The following is a 27649-nucleotide window of genomic DNA, read 5'->3' as shown; positions in this document are numbered from 1 at the left end:
GGTGTTTGAGGGGAGTGGGAGGTGATTGGGGAGTGGGGGGTGATTGAGGGGAGTTGGAGGTGACTGGGGGAGTTGGAGGTGATTGAGGGGTGTGGGGGGTGATTGAGGGGAGTGGGAGGTGATTGGGAGAGTGGGGGTGATTGGGGGAATGGGGAGTGATTGAGGGGAATGGGGGTGATTGAGGGGAGTGGGGGGTGATTGAAGGGAGTGGGAAGTGATTGGGGGAGTGGGGATGTGATTGAGGGGAATCGGGAGTGATTGGGGGAGTGGAGGGTGATTGAGGGGAGTGGGGATGTGATTGAGTGAATTGGAGGGTGATTGAGGGGAGTGGAAGGAGATTGATGGGAGTGGGGAGTGATTGGGGGAGTGGGGAGTGATTGGGGGAGTGGGGGTGATTGTGGGGAGTGGGGGTGTTTGAGGGGTGTGGGGGTGTGATTGAGGGGAGTTGGAGGTGACTGGGGGAGTTGGAGGTGATTGAGGGGTATGGGGGTGATTGAGGGGAGTGGGAGGTTATTGGGGGAGTGGGGAGTGATTGAGGGGAATTGGGGTTGATTGAGGGGAGTGGGAGGTGATTGAGGAGAGCGGGGGGTGATTGGGGGGAGTTGGGGGTGATTGAGGGGAGTAGGAGTTGATTGGGGTCGTGGGAGGTGATTGAGAGGAGTTGGGGGATTGTGGGGAGTGAGGGGTGATTGAGGGGAGTGAGAGGTGATTGGGGAGAGTGGGTGGTGATTGGGGGAGTCAGCGGTGATTGGGGGAGTGGGAGGTGATTGAGGGGAATGGGAGGTGATTGGGGGAGTGGGGGTTGATCGGGGAAGTGAGGAGTGATTGGAGGGAGTGGGGGGTGATTGAGGGGAATGGGAGGTGATTGGGGGAGTGGGGGTTGATCGGGGAAGTGAGGAGTGATTGGAGGGAGTGGGGGGTGATTGAGGGGAGTGGGAGGTAATTGGGGGAATGGGGAGTGATTGAGGGGAGTGGGGGATGATTGAGGCGAGTGAGGGGCGTTTGAGGGGAGTGGAGGTGATTGAGGGGAGTGGGAGGTGATTGAGGGGAGTGGTGGGTGATCGGCGGTGTGGGGAGTGATGGAGAGTGGGGGGTGATTGAGGGGATTGGGAGGTAATTGAGGGGAGTGGGAGGTGACTGATGAGAGTGGGAGGTGATTGAGGGGAGTGATGGGTGATCGGGTGAGTGGGAAGTGGGAAGTGATTGGGGGAGTGGGGATGTGATTGAGGGGAATCGGGAGTGATTGGGGGAGTGGAGGGTGATTGAGGGGAGTGGGGTGTGATTGAGGGGAATGGGGGTGATTGAGGGGAGTGGGGTGTGATTGAGGGGAATGGGGGTGATTGAGGGGAGTGGGAGGTGATTGAGGGGAGTGGGGAGTGATTGAGGGGAATGGGGGTGATTGAGGGGAGTGGGGTGTGATTGAGGGAAGTGGGCGTATGATTGAGGGGAGTGGGGGTGATTGGGGGAGTGGGGGTGATTGAGGGGAATGGGGGTGATTGAGGGAATGGGGGTGATTGGGGGAGTGGGGAGTGATTGAGGGGAATGGGGGTGATTGAGGGGAGTGGGGGTGATTGGGAGAGTGGGGCATGATTGGGGGAGTGGGGGGTGATTGAGGGGAGTGGGGGGTGATCGGGGGAGTGGGGTATGACTGAGGAGAGTGGGAGGTGATTGCGGGGAGTGGGGGGTGATTGAGGGGAGTGGGGGTGATTGAGGGGAGTGGGGGTGATTGGGGAGTGGGGGTGATTGAGGGGAGTGGGGGTGATTGGGGGAGTGGGGTATGATTGGGGGAGTTGTGGGTGATTGAGGGGAGTGGGAGGTGATTGCGGGGAGTGGGGGGTGATTGGGGGAGTGGGAGGAGATTGGGGGAGTGGGGAGTGATTGAGGGGATGGGGGTGATTGAGGGGAGTGGGAGGTGATTGAGGGGAGTGGGAGGTGATTGAGGGGAGTGGGAGGTGATTGAGGGGAGTAGGAGGTGATTGGGGGAGTGGGAGGAGATTGAGGGAGTGGGGAGTGATTCAGGGGAATGGGGTGATTGGGGTAGTGGGGGTGATTGAGGGGAATGGGGGTGATTGAGGGGAGTTGTGGGTGATTGAGGGGGAGTGGGAGGTGATTGCGGGGAGTGGGGGGTGATTGGGGGAGTGGGGAGTGATGGGGAGTGGGAGGTGATTGGGGGAGTGTGGAGTGATTGAGGGGAGTGGGAGGTGATTGGGGGAGTGGGAGGAGATTGGGGGAGTGGGGAGTGATTCAGGGGAATTGGGGGTGATTGAGGGGAGTGGGAGGTGATTGAGGGGAGTGGGGTGTGATTGAGGGAAGTGGGCGTATGATTGAGGGGAGTGGGAGGTGATTGAGGGGAATGGGGGGTGATTGGGGGAGTGGGGGGTGGTTGAGGGGTATGGGGGTTGATTGAGGGGAGTGGGGGGTGATTGGGGGAGTGGGAGGTGATTGAGGGGAGTGGGGAGTGATTGGGGGAGTGGGGGTGGTTAAGGGGTGTGGGGGGTGATTGAGGGGAGTGGGGGTGATTGAGGGGAGTAGGGGGGTGATTGAGGGGAGTGGGGGTGTTTGAGGGGAGTGGGAGAATATTGGGGAGTGGGGGGTGATTGAGGGGAGTTTGAGGTGACTGGGGGAGTTGGAGGTGATTGAGGGGTGTGGGGGGGTGATTGAGGGAAGTGGGAGGTGATTGGGAGAGTGGGGGTGATTGGGGGAGTGGGGAGTGATTGAGGGGAATGGGGGTGATTGAGGGGAGTGGGGGGTGATTGAAGGGAGTGGGAAGTAATTGGGGGAGTGGGACGTGATTGAGGGGAATCGGGAGTGATTGGGGGAGTGGAGGGTGATTGAGGGGAGTGGGGATATGATTGAGTGAATTGGAGGGTGATTGAGGGGAGTGGGAGGAGATTGATGGGAGTGGGGAGTGATTGGGGGTGCGGGGGGTGATTGAGGGGAGTGGGGGTGATTGAGGGGAGTGGGGGTGTTTGAGGGGAGTTGGAGGTGACTGGGGGAGTTGGAGGTGATTGAGGGGTATGGGGGTGATTGAGGGGAGTGGGAGGTTATTGGGGGAGTGGGGAGTGATTGAGGGGAATTGGGGTTGATTGAGGGGAGTGGGAGGTGATTGAGGGGAGTGGGAGGTGATTGAGGGGAGTGGGAGGTGATTGAGGGGAGTGGGAGGTGATTGGGGGAGTGGGAGGAGATTGAGGGAGTGGGGAGTGATTGAAGGGAATGGGGGTGATTGAGGGGAGTGGGAGGTGATTGAGGGGAGTGGGAGGTGATTGAGGGGAGTGGGAGGTGATTGAGGGGAGTAGGAGGTGATTGGGGGAGTGGGAGGAGATTGGGGGAGTGGGGAGTGATTGAGAGGAATGGGGGTGATTGAGGGGAGTGGGAGGTGATTGAGGGGAGTGGGGTGTGATTGAGGGAAGTGGGCGTGTGATTGAGGGGAGTGGGGGTTGATTGGGGGAGTGGGGGTGATTGGGGAGTGGGGAGTGATTGAGGGGAATGGGGGTGATTGAGGGGAATGGGGCGTGATTGGGGGAGTGGGAGGTGATTGAGGGGAGTGGGGAGTGATTGGGGGAGTGGGGGGTGGTTGAGGGGTATGGGGGGTGATTGAGGGGAGTGGGGGGTGATTCAGGGGAGTGGGGGTGATTGGGGGAGTGGGGTTGGTTAAGGGGAGTGGGGGTGATTGAGGGGAGTGGGGGTGATTGAGGGGTGTGGGGGGTGATTGCGGGGAGTGGGGGTGTTTGAGGGGAGTGGGAGGTGATTGGGGGAGTTGGAGGTGATTGAGGGGTGTGGGGGGTGATTGAGGGGAGTGGGAGGTGATTGGGAGAGTGGGGGTGATTGGGGGAGTGGGGAGTGATTGAGGGGAATGGGGGTGATTGAGGGGAGTGGGGGGTGATTGAAGGGAGTGGGAAGTGATTGGGGGAGTGGGATATGATTGAGGGGAATCGGGAGTGATTGGGGGAGTGGAGGGTGATTGAGGGGAGTGGGGGTGATTGTGGGGAGTGGGGGTGTTTGAGGGGAGTGGGGGTGATTGAGGGGAGTGGGGGTGATTGTGGGGAGTGGGGGTGTTTGAGGGGAGTGGGAGGTGACTGGGGGAGTTGGAGGTGATTGAGGGGTATGGGGGTGATTGAGGGGTATGGGGGTGATTGAGGGGATTGGGAGGTTATTGGGGGAGTGGGGAGTGATTGAGGGGAATTGGGGTTGATTGAGGGGAGTGGGAGGTGATTGAGGAGAGCGGGGGGTGATTGGGGGGAGTTGGGGGTGATTGAGGGGAGTAGGAGTTGATTGGGGTAGTGGGAGGTGATTGAGGGAGTTGGGGGATTGTGGGGAGTGAGGGGTGATTGAGGGGAGTGAGAGGTGATTGGGGAGAGTGGGTGGTGATTGGGGGAGTCAGCGGTGATTGGGGTAGTGGGAGGTGATTGGGGAAGTGAGGAGTGATTGGAGGGAGTGGGGGGTGATTGGGGGAGTCAGGGGTGATTGGGGGAGTGGGAGGTGATTGAGGGGAGTGGGGGGGTGATTGAGGGGAATGGGAGGTGATTGGGGGAGTGGGAGGTGATTGGGGGAGTGGGGGTTGATCGGGGAAGTGAGGAGTGATTGGAGGGAGTGGGGGGTGATTGAGGGGAGTGGGAGGTGATTGGGGGAGTGGGGGTTGATCGGGGAAGTGAGGAGTGATTGGAGGGAGTGGGGGGTGATTGAGGGGAGTGGGAGGTGATTGGGGGAATGGGGAGTGATTGAGGGGAGTGGGGGATGATTGAGGCGAGTGAGGGGTGTTTGAGGGGAGTGGAGGTGATTGAGGGGAGTGGGAGGTGATTGAGGGGAGTGGTGGGTGATCGGCGGTGTGGGGAGTGATGGAGAGTGGGGGGTGATTGAGGGGATTGGGAGGTAATTGAGGGGAGTGGGAGGTGACTGATGAGAGTGGGAGGTGATTGAGGGGAGTGATGGGTGATCGGGTGAGTGGGAAGTGGGAGGTGATTGGGGGATTGGGGGTGATTGGGGGAGTGGGAGGTGATTGAGGCAATTGGGAGGTGATTTGGGGAGTGGGGGGTGATCGAGAGGAGTGGGAGGTGATTGAGGGGAAGTGAGGTGATTGAGGGGGAGTGGGGGGTGATTGGGGGGATTGGGGGATGATTGAGGCGATTGGGCAGTGATTGAGGGGAGTGGAGAGAGATTGAGGGGAGTGGGAGGTGATTGAGGGGGAGTGGGAGGTGATTGCGGGGAGTGGGGGGTGATTGGGGGAGTGGGGAGTGATGGGGAGTGGGAGGTGATTGGGGGAGTGTGGAGTGATTGAGGGGAGTGGGAGGTGATTGGGGGGTGTGGGAGTGATTGAGGAGAGTGGGGGGTGATTGAGGGGAGTGGGGGGTGATTGGGGGAGTGGGGTATGATTGGGGGAGTGGGGGGTGATTGAGGGGAGTGGGGGTGATTGGGGAGTGGGGTATGATTGGGGGAGTGGGGGGTGATTGAGGGGAGTGGGAGGTGATTGGGGGGAGTGGGGGGTGATTGGGGGAGTGGGGGGTGATTGGGGGAGTGGGGAGTGATGGGGAGTGTGGAGTGATTGAGGGGAGTGGGAGGTGATTGGGGGGAGTGGGAGTGATTGAGGAGAGTGGGGGGTGATTGAGGGGAGTGGGGGGTGATTGAGGGGAGTGTGGGGTGATTGGGGGAGTGGGGAGTGATGGGGAGTGTGGAGTGATTGAGGGGAGTGGGAGGTGATTGGGGGAGTGGGAGTGATTGAGGAGAGTGGGGGGTGATTGAGGGGAGTGGGGGGTGATTGAGGGGAGTGTGGGGTGATTGGGGGAGTGGGGATGATTGAGGGGAGTGGGGGTGATTGAGGGGAGTGTGGGGTGATTGGGGGAGTGGGGATGATTGAGGGGAGTGGGGGTGATTGAGGGGAGTGGGGGTGATTGGGGGAGTGGGGATGATTGAGGGGAGTGGGGGTGATTGGGGGAGTGGGGAGTGATTGAGGAGAGTGGGAGGTGATTGAGGGGAATGGGGTGAGTTGACCAGAGTGGGGGGTGATTGAGGGGAGTGGGGAGTGATTGAGGAGAGTGGGAGGTGATTGGGGGAGTGGGGAGTGATTGAGGCGAGTGGGGGGTGATTGGGATAGTGAGGGGGGGTGATTGAGGGGAGTGGAGGGTGATTGAGGGGAGTGGGGAGTGATTGAGGAGAGTGGGAGGTGATTGGGGGAGTGGGGAGTGATTGAGGGGAGTGGGGGTGATTGGGGGAGTGGGGATGATTGAGGGGAGTGGGGGTGATTGGGGGAGTGGGGAGTGATTGAGGAGAGTGGGAGGTGATTGAGGGGAATGGGGTGAGTTGACCAGAGTGGGGGGTGATTGAGGGGAGTGGGGAGTGATTGAGGAGAGTGGGAGGTGATTGGGGGAATGGGGAGTGATTGAGGCGAGTGGGGGGTGATTGGGATAGTGAGGGGGGTGATTGAGGGGAGTGGGGAGTGATTGAGGAGAGTGGGAGGTGATTGGGATAGTGAGGGGGGTGATTGAGGGGAGTGGGGGGTGATTGAGGGGAGTGGGGGCTAAGTGTTCTGAATGACAGAGGATTGTGAGGGAAGGAGTGAGTGAGTGAAGTTACTGCAGAAATTAAAGGAGTGTGGGATAGGAGGGAATTCCTGAGGGTGTGCTGTGTGGGGATGGAAACCAGGTACAAGACTGAGGCAATTCTGAAAGGTCAGAGAGAGAGACCGGATGAAGGGCAGATATCGAGGGCTTGGGGTAGGGGTGGATGAGATAGTGACTCTCCTGAAGGCTGTAGTGTAAATGGGCTGAAGGGCCTGAGGATTCCCAGGTGTTCAGTCCCACTCACCGTCACGATGAGCTTCCTCTCCTGATAGTATTGGACCAGGGGCATGATGTTTTGTTTAAAGGTGACCAGGCGCCGGTGAATGGCCTTCGGATTGTTATCAGGCCGACCATCCTCAGCCCGTTTCTCCAGGCGTTCCTTCAGCTGGCCCACCGCACACGACAGGTAGATCACCAGGTCTGGAACACAGATCTCAGAGAGACACACACCTCCAAACATTACCATCCACATTCTCACTCTGCACTGAGAAACTCCCTCACTCCCCACTTTGAAACACCCACTCTCCACATTCTTTATCCACACTGAGAAACACCCTCACTCCACATTATCACTCTACACTGAGAAACACTCATTCCACATCCTCACTCTGCACTGAGAAACACTCACTCCACATTATCACTCTACACTGAGAAACACACTCACTCCACATTCTCACTATGCACTGAGAAACACCTTCACTCCACATTCTAACCCCGCACTGAGAAACACTCTCTCCACATTATCACTCTACACTGAGAAACACACTCACTCCACATTCTCACTATGCACTGAGAAACACCTTCACTCCACATTCTAACCCCGCACTGAGAAACACTCTCTCCACATTCTCACTCCACACTGAGAAACACCCTCACTCCACATTTTTACTCCGCACTGAGAAACACTCTCACTCCACATTCTCACTCAGTACTGAGAACACCCTTACTCCACATTCTCACTCCGCACTGAGGAACACCCTCACTCCACATTCTAACTCCGTACTGATAAAAACTCACTCCACATTCACACTCCGCAGGCAAAACACCCTCACTTCATATGCTCACTCCGCACTGAGAAACACCCTCACTCCACATTCACACTTTGCAGAGAAACACCCTCACTCCACATTCTCACTTCGCAGAGAAACACCCTCACTCCACATTCTTACTCCACACTGAGAAACACCCTCACTCCACATTCTCAATTTGCACTGACAAACACCCTCACTCCACATTCTCACTCTGCACTGAAAACACCCATACTCCATGTTCTCACTCCGCATTGAAAAACACCCTCACTCCACATTCTCACTCTGCACTGAGAAACACCCTCACTCCACATTCTCACTCCGCATTGAGAAACACCCTCACTCCGCATTCTCACTTCGCAGAGAAACATCCTCACTCCATGTTCTCACTCTGCATTGAGAAACACCCTCACTCCACACTCTCAATCCATACTGTGAAAACCTTTCTCCACATTCTCACTCCGCACTGAGAAACACCCTCACTCCACATTCTCACGCTGCACTGGGAACACCCTCAGTCCACATTCTCACTCCGCACTGAGAAACACCCTCACTCCACATTCTCACTCTACACTGAGAATCACCCTCACTCCACATTCTCACTCCACACCAGGAAACACCCTCATTCCACAGTCTCACTCCACGCTGAGAAACACCCTCAGTTCGCATTCTCACTCAGCACTGACAACACCCTCACTCCACATTCTGACTCCAAACTGAGAGACACCCTCACTCCACATTCTCACTCCGCACTGGGAAACATCCTCAGTCCACTTTCTAACTCCACACTGAGAAACACCCTCACTCCACACTGAGAAACCCCCTCACTCCACACTGAGAAACCCCCTCACTCCAGATTCTTACTCTGCATTGAGAAGAGCCATCACTCCACATTCGCACTCCACACTGAGAAACACTCACTCCACATTCTCACTCTGCACTGAGAAACACCCTCACTCCACATTCTCACTCCGCACTGAGAAACACCCTCAATTCACATTCTCACTCCACACTGAGAGACACCCTCACTCCACATTCTCACTTCGCATTGAGAAACACCCTCACTCCACATTCGCACTCTGCACTGAGAAACACTCACTCCACATTCTCACTCGGCACTGAGAAACACCCTCACTCCACATTCTCAATCTGCACTGAGGGACACCCTCTCTCCACATTCTCACTCCACACTGAGAAGCACCTGCAATCCAAATTCTCACTCTACACTGAGAGTCACCCTCACTCCACATTCTCACTCCACACTGAGAGACACCCTCACTCCACATTCGCACTCCACACTGAGAAACACTCACTCCACATTCTCACTCTGCACTGAGAAACACCCTCACTCCACATTCTCACTCCACACTGAGAGACACCCTCACTCCACATTCTCACTCTGCACTGAGAAACACCCTCACTCCACATTCTCACTCCACGCTGAGAAACACCCTCACTCCACATTCTCACTCTGCACTGAGAAACACTCACTCCACATTCTCACTCTGCACTGAGAAACACCCTCACTCCACATTCTCACTCTGCACTGAGAAACACCATCTCTCCACGTTCTCACTCCACACTGAGAAACACCCTCACTCCACATTCTCACTCCGCACTGAGAAACACTCACTCCACATTCTCACTCTGCACTGAGAAACACCCTCACTCCACATTCTCACTCCACACTGAGAGACACCCTCACTCCACATTCACACTCCACACTGAGAAACACTCACTCCACATTCTCACTCCACACTGAGAAACACCCTCACTCCACATTCTCACTCCACACTGAGAACACCCTCACTCCACATTCTCACTCCTCACTGAGAAACACTCACTCCACATTCTCACTCTGCACCAAGAACACCCTCATTCCACATTCTCACTCTGCACTGAGAACACCCTTATTCCACATTCTCACACCGCATTGAGTATTCCCTCACTCCACATTCTCACTCCGCGTTGAGAACACCCATATTCCCCATTTCTGATGAACATGTTAATCTTTCTCCCCCATCTTACTCCCAACCAGACATTTCAGTTTGCCCATGACCCCTAACCTGCAACCACAATTTACCCATTATTGTTCAGGGACAATCGGTCCAGAGTCAGAGAACATACAATTTTATCCAAAATCCACAAACTTCAACCTCACGTGCAAACTGAATATGAGTACAGTTCTCAGGGAGTGATCACGTCGGAGGGTCAGTGCTGAGGGAGGGGCACTGTCGGAGGGTCAGTGTTGAGGGAGTGGGCACTGTCGGAGGGTCAGTGCTGAGGGAGCGCCGCACTGTTGGAGGGTCAGTGTTGAGGGAGTGGGCACTGTCAGAGGGTCAGTGTTGAGGGAGTGGGCACTGTCGGAGGGTCAGTGCTGAGGGAGCAGCGCACTGTCGGAGGGTCAGTGCTGAGGGAGTGCCGCACTGTCGGAGGGTCAGTGTTGAGGGAGTGGGCACTGTCGGAGGGTCAGTGCTGAGGGAGTGGGCACTGTCGGAGGGTCAGTGCTGAGGGAGCAGCGCACTGTCGGAGGGTCAGTGCTGAGGGAGTGCTGCACTGTCGGAGGGTCAGTGCTGAGGAAGGGGGCACTGTCGGAGGGTCAGTGCTGAGGAAGGGGGCACTGTCGGAGGGTCAGTGCTGAGGGAGTGCCACACTGTCGGAGGGTCAGTGCTGAGGGAGCGCCGCACTATTGGAGGGTCAGTGCTGAGGGAGTGCCGCACTGTTGGAGGGTCAGTGCTGAGGGAGCGCCGCACTGTTGGAGGGTCAGTGCTGAGGGAGCGCTGCACTGTTGGAGGGTCAGGGCTGAGGGAGCGCCGCACTGTTGGAGGGTCAGTGCTGAGGGAGCGCCGCACTGTCGGAGGGTCAGTGCTGAGGGAGCGCCGCACTGTCGGAGGGTCAGTGCTGAGGGAGTGGACACTGTCAGTAGGTCAGTGCTGAGGGAGTGCCGCACTATCGGAGGGTCAGTGCTGAGGGAGTGCAGCACTGTCGGAGGGTCAGTGCTGAGGGAGTGCCGCACTGTTGGAGGGTCAGTGCTGAGGGAGTGCCGCACTGTCGGAGGGTCAGTGCTGAGGGAGTGCCGCACTGTTGGAGGGTCAGTGCTGAGGGAGTGCCGCACTGTCGGAGGATGTTGTGTGTTTTGAGATTTGAAGGTGAGGTTCTGTCTGTTTCCAGCTGCTGTTAAAGCTCTGGGAATGTTATTGTTGAAAGTGGGGAACGTGACCCAATCATTAGGCCGTCTGATTTATCCCTCCAATCAGAATGTTGTTGTGCACCACACAGTGTCCCTTAACCAATCACACAGTGACTACATCGTACACATATTAGATTATGAGGTTCAGGGTCTGGGGTTGGGATTGGGATTGGGATAGTGATTGGAATTGTCAGGGTCAGGGATTGGGTTTGTCAGGGACTAGGATTGGGATTCGGATTGTCAGGGAGTGGGATTGGGATTGGTATTGTTTGGGTCTGGAATTGGCATTGAGATTGTTAAGGAATGGGATTGGGATTGTCAGGATCTGGGATTGGAATTGTCAGGAACTCGGATTGTGTCTGGGATTGTCAAGGATTGGGATTGTCACGGTCTGGGACTGGGATTGGGATTGTCAGGGTCTGGGATTGCGATTGGTATTGAAAGGCATTAGGTTTGGGATTGGGAGTGTCAGACACTGGGATTGGGGTTGTCAGGGACTGGGATTAGGATTGGGATTATCAGGGATTGGGATTGGGATTGTCAGTGTGGACTCTGTGACAGTGAATGTTTTTCCTTTTTGAGTTGACCGATTGGATCATGTGATCACCTGATCATCGAAGCTGATTGCCTGGGACACTTCCCGGGGGAATCCATCAATTACAAATCCCAGAGCTCCGGGCTGCTGCATCAGCTGCTGCTTAATCTCCATTATCGTGGTCTCCTGCCAGGGAACCAAAACAAACGGCTCTGAACGTCACAAACAGGCAAGGATTTCAGCTCCATACCCTGGGCACTGGTGAGTCCGGGCCTGGTATTCCAGGCTTGATGGAGTGTGGGACCTTCAGAGCCCAGTCCCTGGGGATCACCCACTGACCTGACTCAGAGCTAACCTCACCCTGTCCTCCTCAAACCAACACAGCTTCAGATTCTCCTAATCCCTCTTTCACAGGATCCGGGCACCTATAGGCATTCGCTGCCCACCCCAATTACCCTTGGAGGCCTCTCTCGCACATTTCGGAGGGCAAACTCCTTGCTGTGGGTCTGGAGTCACATGGAGAGGCCGGGCAGAGTAAGGATGGCAGATTTCCCTCCCGAAAGGGCAATGGTGTACCTAACCCCCACCCCCTCCCACCGGCCCATACCCAGAGCTGTCTGCCCTCCATTACCTGAGGAGCCAACTCTCCGTTGGTGATGATCTTGGCGATCAGGCCCCATTTGCGGTTGGTGCTGGCATTGTGAAGCATCTTCTCCCTCAGCAGCTCACCCACGGAGACTGAGACAAAGCCATAACACTCGGTCAGCTTCACACTCTGTGTCCTTTTACCACTGGCTGGGCCGCCTTCAGGGGGAGGGGGGGAGGGGGAGGGGGAGAGAGGGAGGGGGAGAGAGGGAGGGAGAGGGAGGGAGGGTGGGAGGGAAAGAGGGAGAGGGAGAGAGGGAGGGAGAGGGAGAGAGGGAGGGAGGGATAGAGGGATAGAGAGGGAGGGAGAGGGAGAGAGGGAGAGGGAGGGAGGGAGGGAGAGAGGGAGAGGGAGGGAGGGAGAGAGGGAGAGGGAGGGAGGGAGGGAGAGGGGGAGAGGGAGAGGGAGAGAGGGAGGGAGAGGGAGGGAGGGAGGGTGAGAGAGGGAGGGAGAGGGGGAGTGGGAGAAAGAGAGGGAGGGAGGGGAGAGAGAGGGAGGGAGAGAGGGAAAGAGTGAGAGAGCGAGAGGGAGAAGGAGGGAGGGAGAAAGGGAGAGAGAGAGAGAGAGAAGGAGGGGGAGAGAGAGGGAGAGAGAGGGAGGGAGGGAGAGAGGGAGGGAGGGAGAGAGAGAGGGAGGAAGAGAGGGAGGGAGGGAGAGAGAGGGAGGGAGAGAGAGAGGGTGGGAGAGAGAGAGAGATGGAGGGGGAGAGAGAGAGGGAGAGAGGGAGGGAGAGAGGGAGAGAAGGAGCGAGGGAGAGAGGGAGGGAGAGAGGGAGAGTGGTAGAGAGGGAGGAAGAGAGGGAGGGAGGGAGGGAAAGTGGGAGTGTTGGGGGTGGAGGGAGGGAGGAGACACTGATATTACAGGCAGGACAACGCAGAGATCAATCTGTCATTGAGATAATGCTGGGTTCCTGACCACTCCCCATGTTGTACAGAAAGGCAACATCCAGGACAATGGTCGCCATTTTGATCGACTCCCCACCCACACACATCCACTCCCTCAGTAGCTGCAGCAGTGCGGACTATCTACAAGATCAGTGCAGTTCTGGTCTCCTTCCTATCGGAAAGATGTTGTGAAACTTGAAAGGGTTCAGAAAAGATTTACAAGGATGTTGTCAGGATTGGAGGATCTGAGCTACAGGGAGAGGCTGAACAGGCTGGGGCTGTTTTCCCCGGAGTGTCAGAGGCTGAGGGGTGACCTTATAGAGGTTTACAAAATTATGGGGGGTATGCATAGGAAAAATAGACAAAGTCTTTTCCCTGAGGTCAGGGAGTCCAGAACTAGAGGGCATAGGTTTAGGGTGAGAGGGGAAGATATAAAAGGGACATAAGGGGCAACCTTTTCACCAGAGGGTGGTACGTGTATGGAATGAGCTTCCAGAGGATGTGAAGGCTGGTACAATTGCAAACAGTTAAGAGGCATTTGGATGGGTATATGAATAGGAAGGGTTTGGAGGGATATGGGCCAGGTGCTGGCAGGTGGGACTAGATTGGGTTAGGATATCTGGTCGGCATGGACGGGTTGGACCGAAGGGTCTGTTTCCATGTTGTATATCTCTATGACTCTATGCCCTGGAGACAGATCCTCAGACATCACCTTCAAACCACGAGGACTTAAACATCCAACATAGAACTGTACAGCATGGGAACCGACCTCCCAGCCCACTGTGATGCCAAATTAAACCAATCCTGTGTATCTAAAAGTCCCTTAAATGCCCCAATCGTATCTGCCTCCACCAGCATCCAGACTTCCATCTGGAAGGACAAGGGCAGCAGATCCATGAGAACACCACCCCCTGCAAGTTCCCCTCCGAGCCCCTCACCATCCTGACTTGGAGATTTATCAGAATACAGGAACCCCCTCCCTCGGGGCATTGTGGGTTACCCCACAGCAGGTGGGCTGCAGTGGATGTTCCTGAACACCAATCCCCTGGGGCAGCAAGTATTGGGCTGACCGGTGATAGCCCCAGTATGACTGAGGGATTGGGCAGTGGGAAGGGATTCAATGAGATCCAATCCTGGCCAATCTAGGCATGGATATGCCCCCCCCCCCCCCCCCCCCCCCCCCCCCCCCCCCCCCCCCCCCCCCCCAGTGTCACTGGTCACAGGAAGGGGCAACTATGCTAATACCTCCCCCCATTCGAATCTAAGACCTTGATCAAATATAGTCATCCAAAAAGAAACGGTTACTTCAGTTTGTCAGTCTGTCATTCACAAGGTGTGGGAGAGATGTGCCTGGCTCCTACAGAACTGTTTATGGCTGTAATTATCCCTTCACACCCAGTTTAGCTTCATCATCATTCACAAGTATTAATATCACAGCCGAGGAATGAATCATAGAGTCACAGAGTCAAATGGAGACAGCACACGAGAGGATGGTCGGCCCATTGAGTCTGTCCTCAGTCAGTCCCAGTCTGCTATTATCCCCTGGCATCTACACAGCACAGTCTATACTGTCCTCAGGCAGAGCCAGTTCCAGTGTAATGTCCAAGGGTTTCTGATTATACTGAGCCCTGTCCTTCTCCTGGTGATTCACAACTGGGAAAGTGCCAGGAATTTTCAGGCAGCCTCTGATCAGAGCAGTGGGATCACTCGGAATGAGATGGTTCTGGGATCTGTCCCACCCACACCATGCAGGATGTGGATCTTACCAATAACCCCACCCCCCTCACCCTGGTGACCTTACCCATGACCTCCCAATGACCTTACCCACAACCCCCTGGTGACCTTATCAATAACCCCCCAGTGACCTTACCGATAGCCCCCAGTGACCTTACTCATGACCTCCTGGTGACCTTACGATAATCCCCAGTGACCTTACCCATGACCCCCAGTGACCTTACCGATAACCCCCCAGTGACCTTACCCACGACCCCCGGTGACCTTACTGATAACCCCCCAGTGACCTTACCTGTGACCCCCCCCCATGACTTTACGACCCCCTGGTGACCTTACCGCTGATGCTTTCCCAGTGACCCAGCTGGTGAACCCCTCCCCGGTGACCCCCTGCTCCCGGTGCCCCCCCTCCCCTAGTATCCCCCTGCTCCCGATGCCCCCTTGATCCCGATGCCCCCCTCCCCCGGTGACCCCCTGCTCCCGGTGCCCCCCTCCCCTGGTGACCCCCTGCTCCCAGTGCCCCCTTGATCCTGGTGCCCCCCTATTCCTGGTGCCCCCCCTCCCCCAGTGACCCCCTGCTCCCAGTGCCCCCTTGATCCCGATGCCCCCTCTGTTCCCAGTGCCCTCCTCCCCCAGTGTCCCCCTGCTCCCAGTGCCCCCTTCCCCCAGTGCCCCCCTGCTCCCGGTGCCCCCCTCCCCCAGTGACCCCCTGCTCCCAGTGCCCCCTTCCCCCGGTGCCCCCCTGCTCCCGGTGCCCCCCTCCCCCAATGCCCCCCCAGTGACCCCCTGCTCCCAGTGACCTTACCGATAACCAGGATGATCCTTGGCCGGGGTTTGGATGGGTCAAACACCATGTATTCCTCGAGGAGCTCATCTGTCTCGGACAGGTCCGTGTCACTCTCAATGGAGAACTGGTGAATGGGAGGGAGGCGATCATACCGACAGTGACTAAGGCTGTGACTCTCAGAGAAAGCTGAGGGCAGACAGAGCAAACGGTCAAACACTGGGGCATTTTGAAAACCACTATCAGCCCCAGGCTTTCAGCATTCAATCGCCAACACTCCCACTCAATACAAAGCGACAGTTCCAAACCAGCCATTATCAGCTGCTCTGTACACATCCAGGAAATGAACTGCTTTGCATTGATTTACATCGTCTTCTACTCCCACACACCATCACCAAGTTACAATTTAAAACCACCAAATCACTTAAACACCAAGGCTTTGTTTTCAGTGTTACAGAGTCATAGAGCACCGAATCCAGCGTCACTTAACTCAGCTTTACTTTCATAATGTAACCAAGGTAATGTGTTTTAATGTCACCACTCTCTTCCTCATCTATTGTAATGACTCTGAATCTCTTCCTGATGCTCTTCTCTGTGTTCATGGAAGGTCAGAATTTCCACCTGCCTCTCCGGGTTTACAACACAAACTTTGATTTAACCCATACTGTGAGAGGGGCTCTGACAGTGAGGAGACAGTGAGGGCTGCAGATGCTGGAGATCAGAGTCGAGAGTGTGTTTGGTGCTGGAAAAACACAGCAGGCCAGACAGCATCCGAGGAGCAGGAGAGTCAACATTTCGGGCATAAGCCCTTCCTAAAGAACAGCAAGTCTGATTCACTTAAACAAAAACAGATGTATATTGGAGCAAAATAGGTCAGTAACAGAAATACTGCACTTAACTTGCAAATTCTAAATAACCCACTGGTCATTTTTAAAATGCCTTTCATAGTATTTGAATCATTCTCAGTTGTAACAAATCTCATTTCATAGGTTGGCTATTCAACCATTGGAGCATCACAGCTGAGGCTAACCACTTCTGAATCCAACAGTCATAGAGTCACACAGCATGGAATCAGACCCTTCGGCCCACCCAGTCCATGCTGACCATAATCCCAAACTAAACGAGTCCCACCTGCCTGCTCCTGGCCCGTATCCCTCCAAACCTTTCCTGTTCATGAACTTATCCCAAATGTCTTTTAAACATTGTAACTGTTCCAACATCCACCACATCCTCAGGAAGGTCATTCCACACGTAAACTACCTTTGGTGTAAAAAAAAATTACTGTTCGTGTCCTTTTTAAATCTTGCCCTTCTCACCTTAAAAATATGCCCCTTAGTTTGGAACTCCCCCAACCTGGGGAAAAGACATTTGCTAGTCACCCTCTCCATGCCCCTGATGGTTTTATAAACCTCTATAAGGTCACCCCTCAGCCCACTAGGCTCCAATGAAAGAAGCCCCTCTCCAGCATCTCCTTATCACTCAAACCCTCCATATCCGGCAACACCCTGGTAAATCTTAACAAGATCCTTTCAATAACATCCTTTAAATAATATCCTTCCTATAGCAGGGCAACCAGAACTGTACAGGGTGGTCACAGGCTCCTCTCGTTCAGGGCCCAGCAGGAGTACCACCCACATGGTGTTCACCTTCATTCATAGAACATAGAACATAGAACAATACAGCACAGAACAGGCCCTTCGGCCCACGATGTTGTGCCGAACTTCTAACCTAGATTAAGCACCCATCCATGTACCTATCCAAATGCCGCTTAAAGGTCGCCAATGATTCTGACCCTACCACTCCCACGGGCAGCGCATTCCATGCCCCCACCACACTCTGGGTAAAGAACCCACCCCTGACATCTCCCATTGACAAAAGATTTGAAACATCACTATATTTAGAATTAGCAAGTTAGGTGCAGTTTTTTTGTAAACTTCTTTGTGTGATTTGCTTCAGTATAAATCTAATTCTTGAAATAAATTAGAGTTGCTGTTCTGCCTGAACCGTATGTTCCGAGAGAATTGTGCCCCCCCCCCCCCCCCACTCCATTGAGAGATGGTGGTGGGTGGGTGTAGTAAGGTACAAATGGTAACTCCCTTCTGCTTTGCTTCCTGTCATGTGATGGAAACGAGGATCTTCCTGATCCGTACCATCTGACCAAGAGTTATCTTCCCAACACCCATCCATGAGCAGTTCCAAAGAAGCACCTTTTAGTTGGCTATTTGCATGGAGTTGGGTCAGGTGATGGTGGTGAGATGGGATCAGCTTTCTCAGGAGTTGGATTCCCGACTCCAGTCAGGGAATTCCCGAAAACATTACAGGAAGGAACAATCCGAAACATCCCTCAAACCCCCTTCCCCCCCTGCCCCCACCACACAGTGCCAAGCCTGATCACTGAATAACAATCAGAAACAGACAGAGGACATTAATGTAGACGACAGAGGATTTGAGGCTGATCCTTACCGCTCCGATAAATGGATCTCTTGCCCTCGCTCCCACTGACGGGTGGTAGTGCCCGTTTCTCCTGAACGATGAAGGTGTCCCACCGTACTTTCTCCAGGCCCCCAATCTCTCGTACCTTCTGCAGACAGCTCTCCAGATACTCCAGGGGTTCGTCAGGCCGGTGGTACATGAGACCTGTCAACATACTCTGAGAGAGAAACACATGCTCACACTGACTCAGTATCCAACAATCAGCAGAGAATACCTGCAGTGTGGAAGCTGCCCAATCGGCCCATCAAATCGACACTGACCCTCCAAAACAGCAATACATCCAGCTCCACCGTATCCCTGTAACCTTGCATTACCCATGGCTAACTCACCTTGCCTGCACATCCCTGAACATCGTGGGGCAATCTCCCATGGCCAATCCACCCTAACCTGCACATCCCTGAACACCATGGGACGATTTCCCTAGGCCAATCCACCCTAACCTGCACATCCCTGGACACTATGGGGCAATTTCCCATGGCCAATCCACCCTAACCTGCACATCCCTGAACACCATCGGGCAATTTCCCGTGGCCAATCCACCCTAACCTGCACATCCCTGAACACCATGGGACAATTTCCCATGGCCAATCTCTCCTAACCTGCACATCCCTGAACACCATCGGGCAATTTCCCGTGGCCAATCCACCCTAACCTGCACATCCCTGAACACTATGGGGCAATTTCCCATGGCCAATCCACCCTAACCTGCACATCCCTGAACACCATGGGGCAATTTCCCATGGCCAATCCACCCTAACCTGCACATCCCTGAACACTATGGGCAATTTCCCATAGCCAATCCACCCTAACCTGCACATCCCTGGGCACTATGGGGCAATTTCCCATGGCCAATTCACCCCAACCTGCACATCCCTGAACACCATGGGGCAATTTCCCATGGCCAATCCACCCTAACCTGCACATCCCTGAACACCATGGGGCAATTTCCCATGGCCAATCCACCCTAACCTGCACTTCCCTGAACACCATGGGGCAATTTCCCATGGCCAATCCACCCTAACCTGCACTTCCCTGAACACTATGGGCAATTTCCCATGGCCAATCCACCCTAACCTGCACTTCCCTGAACACCATGGGGCAATTTCCCATGGCCAATCCACCCTAACCTGCACTTCCCTGAACACTATGGGCAATTTCCCATGGCCAATCCACCCTAACCTGCACTTCCCTGAACACTATGGGCAATTTCCCATGGCCAATCCACCCTAACCTGCACATCCTTAGATTGTGGGAGGAAACCAGAGCACCCAGAGGAAACCCACGCAGACACTGGGAGAATGTGCAAACTCCACACAGACAGACAGTCACCTGAGGCTGGAAACGAACCCAATCCCTGGTGCTGTGAGGCAGCACTGCTAACCACTGAGCCACCATGACCTATTATAAAGTTACATTTTAAATGCTTTTTTTAAAGTGACAATGTTAAATTTTTAACACATTATTAATGCTTCAGTGACCAGGTGACACAATAATGAATCATTATCCAAGACAGTCATCTCCCTCTGTGTAGATATATATACACACACATATGGGCAACACGGTGGTTCAGTGGTTAGCACTGCTGTGTCACAGCACCAGGGATCTGGGTTCAATTCCCACCTCAGGTGACTGTGTGGAGTTTGCACATTCTGCCTGAATCTGCGTGGGTTTCCTCCAGGTGCTCCAGTTTCCTCCCACGATCCAAAAATGTGCAGGTTAGGGTGAAATGTCCGTAGTGTTAGGTAAAGGGGTAAATGTAGGGGAATGGGTCTGGGTGGGTTGCGCTTCGGCGGGGCGGTGTGGACTTGTTGGGCCGAAGGGCCTGTTTTCACACTGCAAGTAATCTAAAGAAAAACATACTCCACGTGAACCTCTTAGAACACAGTTTATAATCTAGGAAACTCTACATCTTTTAACTTCACAGGAATTTAGCCCAGCCACGATACATTCCTATACCTATAACGGGAACTGGCTATGTAAACATGTCACAGTATAATGACACCTCCCCCTCCCCCCTTCCCCCCCTCGGTGGTTGGTGGTGCTATTGCACCTGGGTTTCCCTTCTTTGGTACGTGTGCGAAAATCCATCTGTTTCTTTACTGGTTTGGTGCAGCTTTGGCTGTTTGGATGGTGAGTGAGGGATAAACTCAGTGAGGGGGTGATGATTACACACAGGCACATCCTGCCCACTCCACACAGAGATTCCACTTCACCCCACTGCAGGCTGTGACCTCTTCGTGTTCAGGATTGTGGTTAATGGAATATTTTGAAGAGATTGTTCAGAGAGCTATAAATAAATTCCCCGTAATGAGTTGTTTGGAGGATTTGTTGATGCACTGTAAAACATCAAGCTATCCGGAACTCTGCCTGAAGAGGAATATTGACCTTTCGTGTACAGACACCACGAGGATGGGATCAGGAGCAGGAGCCTGTGGGGAACGTTAGGCCATGTGTGAATCCTTGTGGATCTGCACAATGTCAAACGCAGTCCATGCTTTGTCTTGTCTGGCTCTTTACGCTTTACCAGCCCCCTTACTGCAGGTTGCTTCAGCTCTCGGGATCTTGCTGTGTGTATTAATCTGGACAGGAAGCTATCACATCCGCATGCAGCCCTGTCCCATATCCAGGCGCTGATACTGTCCAGTGGGAATGTTGCTGGATCCAGATGGAATCCTTTCACCTACCCTGGATATTAGTCACTGGTCCGGTCTAATGGTCAGAATTCTCCAGGCCCGAGGGGCATCTGTAGGGGACATTCCTACTGGGTTTAGCTAATGCCCAGGTGCCACCTTCCCTGGTCAAATAGTCAGCAGTACAGGCTGGAAAGGAATCTCACCCAGACCAACAGGACAGTCTCAGGAACTTCCCACTTCCAGGTCACTTTCCAAACTTCCCAACAAGATGTCCTGAAACGCATTAAAGGTGGATAAATCCCCAGGACCTGATCAGGTGTACCCTAGAACTCTGTGGGAAACTAGAGAAGTGATTGCTGGGCCTCTTGCTGAGATATTTGTATCATCGATAGTCACAGGTGAGGTGCCGGAAGACTGGTGGTTGGCAAACGTGGTGTAATTGTTTAAGAAGGGCGTTAAGGACAAGCCAGGGAACTATAGACCAGTGAGCCTGATCTCGGTGGTGGGCAAGTTGTTGGAGGGAATCCTGAGGGACAGGATGTACATGTATTTGGAAAGGCAAGGACTGATTAGGGATAGTCAACATGGCTTTGTGTGTGGGAAATCATGTCTCACAAACTTGATTGAGTTTTTTTAAAGAAGTAACAAAGAAGATTGATGAGGGCAGAGCAGTAGATGTGATCTACATGGACTTCAGTAAGGCATTCGACAAGGTTCCTCATGGGAGACTGATTAGCAAGGTTAGATCTCATGGAATACAGGGAGAACTAGCCATTTGGATACAGAACTGGCTCAAAGGTAGAAGACAGAGGGTGGTGGTGGAGGGTTGTTTTTCAGACTGGAGGCCTGTGACCAGTGGAGTGCCACAAGGATCGGTGCTGGGCCCTCTACTTTTTGTCATTTACATAAATGATTTGGATGCGAGCATAAGAGGTACAGTTAGTAAGTTTGCAGATGACACCAAAATTAGAGGTGTAGTGGACAGCGAAGAGGGTTACCTCAGATTACAACAGGATCTGGACCAGATGGGCCAGTGGGCTGAGAAGTGGCAGATGGAGTTTAATTCAGATAAATGCGAGGTGCTGCATTTTGGGAAAGCAAATCTTAGCAGGACTTATACACTTAATGGTAAGGTCCTGGGGGGTGTTGCTAAACAAAGAGACCTTGGAGTGCAGGTTCATAGCTCCTTGAAAGTGGAGTCGCAGGTAGATAGGATAATGAAGAAGGTGTTTGGTATACTTTCCTTTATTGGTCAGAGTATTGCGTACAGGAGTTGGGAGGCCATGTTGCGGCTGTACAGGACTTTGGTTAGTCCACTGTTGGAATATTGCATGCAATTCTGGTCTCCTTCCTATCGGAAAGATGTTGTGAAACTTGAAACGGTTCAGAAAAGATTGACAAGGATTTTGCCAGGGTTGGAGGGTTTGAGCTATAGGGAGAGGCTGAACAGGCTGGGGCTGTTTTCCCTGGAGCGTCGGAGGCTGAGGAGTGACCTTATAGAGGTTTATAAAATCATGAGGGACATGGATAGGGTAAAAAGACAAAGTCTTTTCCCTGGGATGGGGGAGTCCAGAACTGGAGGGCATAGGTTTAGGGTGAGAGGGGAAAGATATAAAAGAGACCTAAGAAGCAACTTTTTCACACAGAGGGTGGTACATGTATGGAATGAGCTGCCAAAGGATGTGGTGGAGACTGGTACAATTGCAACATTTAAGAGGCATTTGGATGGGTATATGAATAGGAAGGGTGTGGAGGGATATGGGCCGGGTGCTGGCAGGTGGGACTAGATTGGGTTGGGATATCTGGTCTGTTTCCATGCTGTACATCTCTATGACTCCATGACTCTAAGATCCCACATCTGGGTCATATTACCTAACCCCTCACAAACTCCCATCTGTCATCACACAGCAGCTCAGAGACTCAGGGTGGAGGTGGTAATGTCCCTACCTCTAGAGAAGAAGCTCTAGATTCAGGTCTCACTGGTTCAGGAGGGTGAACAAGTGGGTCTCACTGAATCAGGGGGTGCGTACAAGTGGGTTTTACTGGGTCATGGAGTATACTGGTGGTTTTACTGGGTCAGGGGGAGTGTACTGGTGGTTTTACTGGGTCAGGGGGAGTGTACTGGTGGTTTTACTGGGTCGGGGGGAGTGTACTGGTGGTTTTACTGGGTCAGGGGGAGTATACTGGTGGTTTTACTGTGTCAGGGTGAGTGTACTGGTGGTTTTACTGGGTCAGGGGGAGTATACTGGTGGTTTTACTGTGTCAGGGTGAGTGTACTGGTGGTTTTACTGGGTCAGGGGGAGTATACTGGTGGTTTTACTGGGTCAGGGGGAGTGTACTGGTGGTTTTACTGGGTCAGGGGGAGTATACTGGTGGTTTTACTGGTTTGGGGGAGTATACTGGTGGTTTTACTGGTTCAGGGGGAGAATACTGGTGGTTTTACTGGGTCAGGGGGAGTGTACTGGTGGTTTTACTGGTTCAGGGTGAGTGTACTGGTGGTTTTACTGGTTCAGGGGGAGTGTACTGGTGGTTTTACTGGGTCAGGGGGAGTATACTGGTGGTTTACTGGGTCGGGGGAGTGTACTGGTGGTTTTACTGGTTCAGGGTGAGTGTACTGGTGGTTTTACTGGTTCAGGGTGAGTGTACTGGTGGTTTTACTGGGTCAGGGTGTGTATACTGGTGGTTTTACTGGTTCAGGGGGAGTATACTGGTGGTTTTACTGGTTCAGGGGGAGTATACTGGTGGTTTTACTGGTTCAGGGTGAGTGTACTGGTGGTTTTACTGGGTCAGGGTGTGTATACTGGTGGTTTTACTGGTTCAGGGGGAGTATACTGGTGGTTTTACTGGTTCAGGGGGAGTGTACTGGTGGTTTTACTGGTTCAGGGTGAGTGTACTGGTGGTTTTACTGGGTCAGGGTGTGTATACTGGTGGTTTTACTGGTTCAGGGTGTGTATACTGGTGGTTTTACTGGTTCAGGGGGAGTATACTGGTGGTTTTACTGGTTCAGGGTGAGTGTACTGGTGGTTTTACTGGTTCAGGGGGAGTATACTGGTGGTTTTACTGGTTCAGGGTGAGTGTACTGGTGGTTTTACTGGGTCAGGGTGTGTATACTGGTGGTTTTACTGGTTCAGGGGGAGTGTACTGGTGGTTTTACTGGTTCAGGGGGAGTGTACTGGTGGTTTTACTGGGTCAGGGTGTGTATACTGGTGGTTTTACTGGTTCAGGGGGAGTATACTGGTGGTTTTACTGGGTCAGGGTGTGTATACTGGTGGTTTTACTGGTTCAGGGGGAGTATACTGGTGGTTTTACTGGGTCAGGGTGTGTATACTGGTGGTTTTACTGGGTCAGGGTGTGTATACTGGTGGTTTTACTGGTTCAGGGGGAGTATACTGGTGGGTAGGAGCAGGTTCATTTCCAACTACAGTTGATCGGAATGATTCCAGACCATCTCCTCATTAAACCATCTGCTCCTGCCCCTCTCTCTGGACACTCCTACAGCCCTGTGATCCTGTTGAGATCTTTGTGCTGCTCAAGGCTGGGATCCACAGGGACCCCCTGTGTCTCAGGGAACCTGGAGATTGGGGGAACAGGACAGTGAAGATGAAACGCAGGATTAGCCCCATGGTGTTACGGGGATGTGGTGGGGTGGGGGTTTTGGTGCTTTATTGACAGTGCCTTCACCTGGGATCCAAGCTCCGAAACCCCCTCCTTCCTCTCCCTCTCCCTTTCCCACTCCCTCCCTCTCTCCCTCTCCCTCCCTCTCTCTCCCTCCCTCTATTCCTCCCTCTCTCTCTCCCTCCCTCTCCCTCTCTCCTTCTCTCTTGCTGTAACTTGTCTTTCACCAACATTTTTCCAACCTGCCCTCATACCAGCTGATGGTGGTTTGGTATTAACCTTTGTCTGATGTACGGGCTCCGTGAGTAGTTCCTGGCGATTGGTGCCGTGACTGTACTGTCAGAGAGGGTTTGGCGTTGGCACATGGGGTCCGGAACCCATGCCCCAGATGCCCAGTGTTCTCCCAGCAGTGTCTGAGTAATTCCCCAGCTGGGCTGACCCTCCCTTCAGACCCACTGGGAACTGTCTGCAGCCCATTTGAGTCAATCCTACAGCGAGATGGCTCGGAGTTAGAATGGTTCACTTGGAGCTAGTGCCTGAGGTTCCAGAGCTCAAACCTCACTCAGCCTCACTCAGATTTGTTGAAGGGCCTGGCCATTTACAACTCATGTGTCCGCTCAGAAATCTCCCGTTTGGGGACCTACTGATGATGTGTTGCTATAGCAACCTGCCCCCTGTGGGAGCAGCAATTTCTCACTGAAGTTGACAGCAGTCACTGACTGACTGAGGACATGGGTCAGTCAGTAACACACCAGGGGGGAGAGTTTCCAAAGCACCGTGACTGTGGTGAATCCAGGTGTGGCATGGAGGAAGTTGGTACAAATCCCAGTGTGGCAATACAATTCACCAGATAACACAGGGTATGGAATGTATACTGTTGGGTGTATGTCACATATAAGCAGATAGAGTTGTATGTGCAGTGCTGTGTAGACCGGGAGGCTGGGGGGGAGAATGACTCCTGATTGTGTGTGTGAGTGTGTGAGAGAGTGTGTGAGAGAGTGTGTGAGAGAGAGAGAGACAGTGTGTGTCTGTGTGAGAGAGAGAGAGAGTGTGTGAGAGAGAGTGCTTGTGTGCATGTGAGAGAGAGTGTGTGTGAGAGAGAGTGTGTGAGAGAGTGTGAGTGTGAGAAAGAGTGTGTGTGAGTGTGAGAAAGTGTGTGTGCATGTGAGAGAGAGTGTGTGTGTGAACGAGTGTGCTTGTGAGCGAGTGTGCATGTGAGAGAGTGCGTGTGTGAGAGAGATTGCGTGTGCATGTGAGAGAGAGTGTGGGAGAGAGTTTGCATGAGTGTGTGAGAGAGTTTGTGTGCATGTGAGAGAGAGTGTGAGTGTGAGAGAGATTGTGTGCATGTGAGAGAAAGTGTGTGTGCATGAGAGAGAGTGTTTGTGTGCATGTGAGAGAGAGTGTGAGTGTGCATGTGAGAGAGAGTGCGTGTGCATGTCAGAGAAAGTGTGAGAGTGAGTGTGTGAGTGTGAGAGAGTGTATGTGTGAGAGAGAGAATGCGTGTGCATGTCAGAGAAAGTGTGAGTGTGTGTGTGAGAGAGTGAATGTGCTTGTGAGAGAGTGTGTGTGCATGAGAGCGTGTGTGAGAGAGTGTGTGCGCATGTGAGAGAGAGTGTTTGTGTACAGGTGAGAGAGAGTATGTGTGCATGTCAGAGAAAGTGTGTGTGCGTGTGAGAGTGAGTGTGAGAGTGAGAGTGTGTGCATGTGAAAGAAAGTGTGTGTGTGTGTGAGAGAGTGTTTGCATGCATGTGAGTGTGAGTGTGTGAGAGAGTGTGTGTGCTTGTGAGAGTGTGTGTGTGAGAGTGTGTGCGCGTGTGAGAGAGAGTGTTTGTGTGCATGTGAGAGAGTGTGTGTGTGCATGAGAGGGAGTGTGTGTGAGAGAGAGAGTGTGTGTATGTGAGAGTGTGTGTGCGTGTGAGAGTGTGTGTGTGTGTGTGCAACACTTGCTCCCTTTATCAGAGAGCTCCAGGAATGGTTCTGAATGCATTCAGAGACACACGCACTGATACTCACACAGATACAGAGACACAGATACAGAGACACAGATACAGACACACAGATACAGAGACACAACTGCACACATACTCACATAGGTACATACACAGACACAGAGAGACACAGATATACACACACAGATACACACAGAAACACAAAGACATACACAGACACACACATAGACACACACACAGACAGACACACAGACACAAACAGAGACACACAGACACACACAGACACACACACACATACACACACAGACAGACACACACACACAGATACACAGACACACACAGAGACACACAGACACATACACAGACAGACAGACACACACAAATACACACACACACACAGAGACACACGCACACAGACACACACACACACACTCTCACATACACACACTCTCTCTCTCACACACACTCCCTCTCATGCACACACACGCACACAGATACACAGACACACACACTGAGAGTGAACCCGATGTCCCGACGTCTCAAACAACACTTATCAATAACACCTCATTTCCCGGGGGAGGTGTTGAGGGAGTGAGGGGGGAATGTTCGGAATGGTAAGTGGGTGTCCCCAGTCACCTTTGGGTGTTCATTCCCCCCCCCCCACCCTGTCCCCTGCTGACACTGACCCTAATCCCCTAACCACCCCCAGCTCAGATCTGAACACACCTTGTACATGAGTTCCAGCTGGTCAATGTTGAACAATAATATTCAAAACATTTCAGGCTATTTCGAAAAGAATAAGATGGATGGATTTTAAACCCTTACCTCGAACAGCAGAGGGATTTGCCTTTTGGAAATGTAATCTTTCGCTTCAGTGTTACTCATCCTGAAGAATCTCTCCTCTCAGTAATCTCAGGTTCCTGTTGATGCTGTGTGTGTGTTCCTCCCCAGCTTCCACTCTCTCTCTCTTCTCGCTCTCTCCCTAAATCTCTCTCCCTCTCTCTGGTTTCACTCACAGACTCTTTTCTCTCTCCGCACCCTCTCTCCCAATCTGTGTTTCCCTTCTCCCGTCCTGCTCCCTTTCCCCCTACCCCCTCTCTCCCCCAGTCACCCACACTCTCTCTCTCTCTCTGTCTTGGTCACACACACTCTCTCTCTCTGTGTCTGTCTGTGTTCTGCTCTCTCTCTCTCTCTCTCTCTCTCTCTCAGTCTGTCTCTGTCCCAGTGTTGATGTCTCTCCCTCCCTCTCTCTTTCTGTCACATTCAGAGGAATGTTCTGCCCAGATAGACCTTTATTTATTTATGCTCAGTCTCTGGTAAGTGTTGCCTTGGTAATGCCGTATGGCAGATTGAGATCAGTACAGGCACAACCCAGGAGGATTTATCTGATGGTTTGAATGGGACCTGAAGTGTTCTCGGTGATTTGGTGGGAGTATTCCTGTCGGTTTGACCCTGGGCAGGCTCTGCCCACAGATTGGGAACAAACTCCAGCAGAAAGCCAGCAGACCCCACTCTCTGGTTCCCACAGGCAGCAGGTCCTCATTGAGAGCGGTTTGCAGGGTCCACTGACTCAGTCCGTCCTCCGTCACCCCCTTTCACCGCACTCA

General features: G+C 53.3%; 1 protein-coding gene across 2 annotated transcripts in view; it reads right to left on the bottom strand.

Moving 5' to 3' along the window:
- LOC140468189 (adenylate kinase isoenzyme 5-like) overlaps positions 1-27340 on the bottom strand; it is a 600803-nt gene extending 573463 nt beyond the window's left edge. Inside the window, exons 1-6 of one of the 2 annotated variants that reach the window (XM_072564424.1) lie at positions 26868-27340; positions 17816-18002; positions 15374-15541; positions 11939-12111; positions 11380-11493; positions 6799-6987 (exon numbers count right to left, since the gene is read on the bottom strand). In XM_072564424.1, coding sequence (XP_072420525.1) covers positions 6799-6987; positions 11380-11493; positions 11939-12111; positions 15374-15541; positions 17816-18002; positions 26868-26927 — 891 coding nt within the window. In that variant the 5' untranslated portion in view covers positions 26928-27340. The remainder of the gene's footprint in view (positions 1-6798; positions 6988-11379; positions 11494-11938; positions 12112-15373; positions 15542-17815; positions 18003-26867) is intronic. The other variant, XM_072564423.1, reaches the window with a different exon arrangement.
- Positions 27341-27649: the final 309 nt, after the last annotated feature.

The sequence above is a fragment of the Chiloscyllium punctatum genome, chromosome 46, assembly GCF_047496795.1.
Source record: "Chiloscyllium punctatum isolate Juve2018m chromosome 46, sChiPun1.3, whole genome shotgun sequence".
NCBI classification, from domain to species: Eukaryota; Metazoa; Chordata; class Chondrichthyes; order Orectolobiformes; family Hemiscylliidae; genus Chiloscyllium; species Chiloscyllium punctatum.
This window is presented reverse-complemented; position numbering and strand designations above follow the sequence as displayed.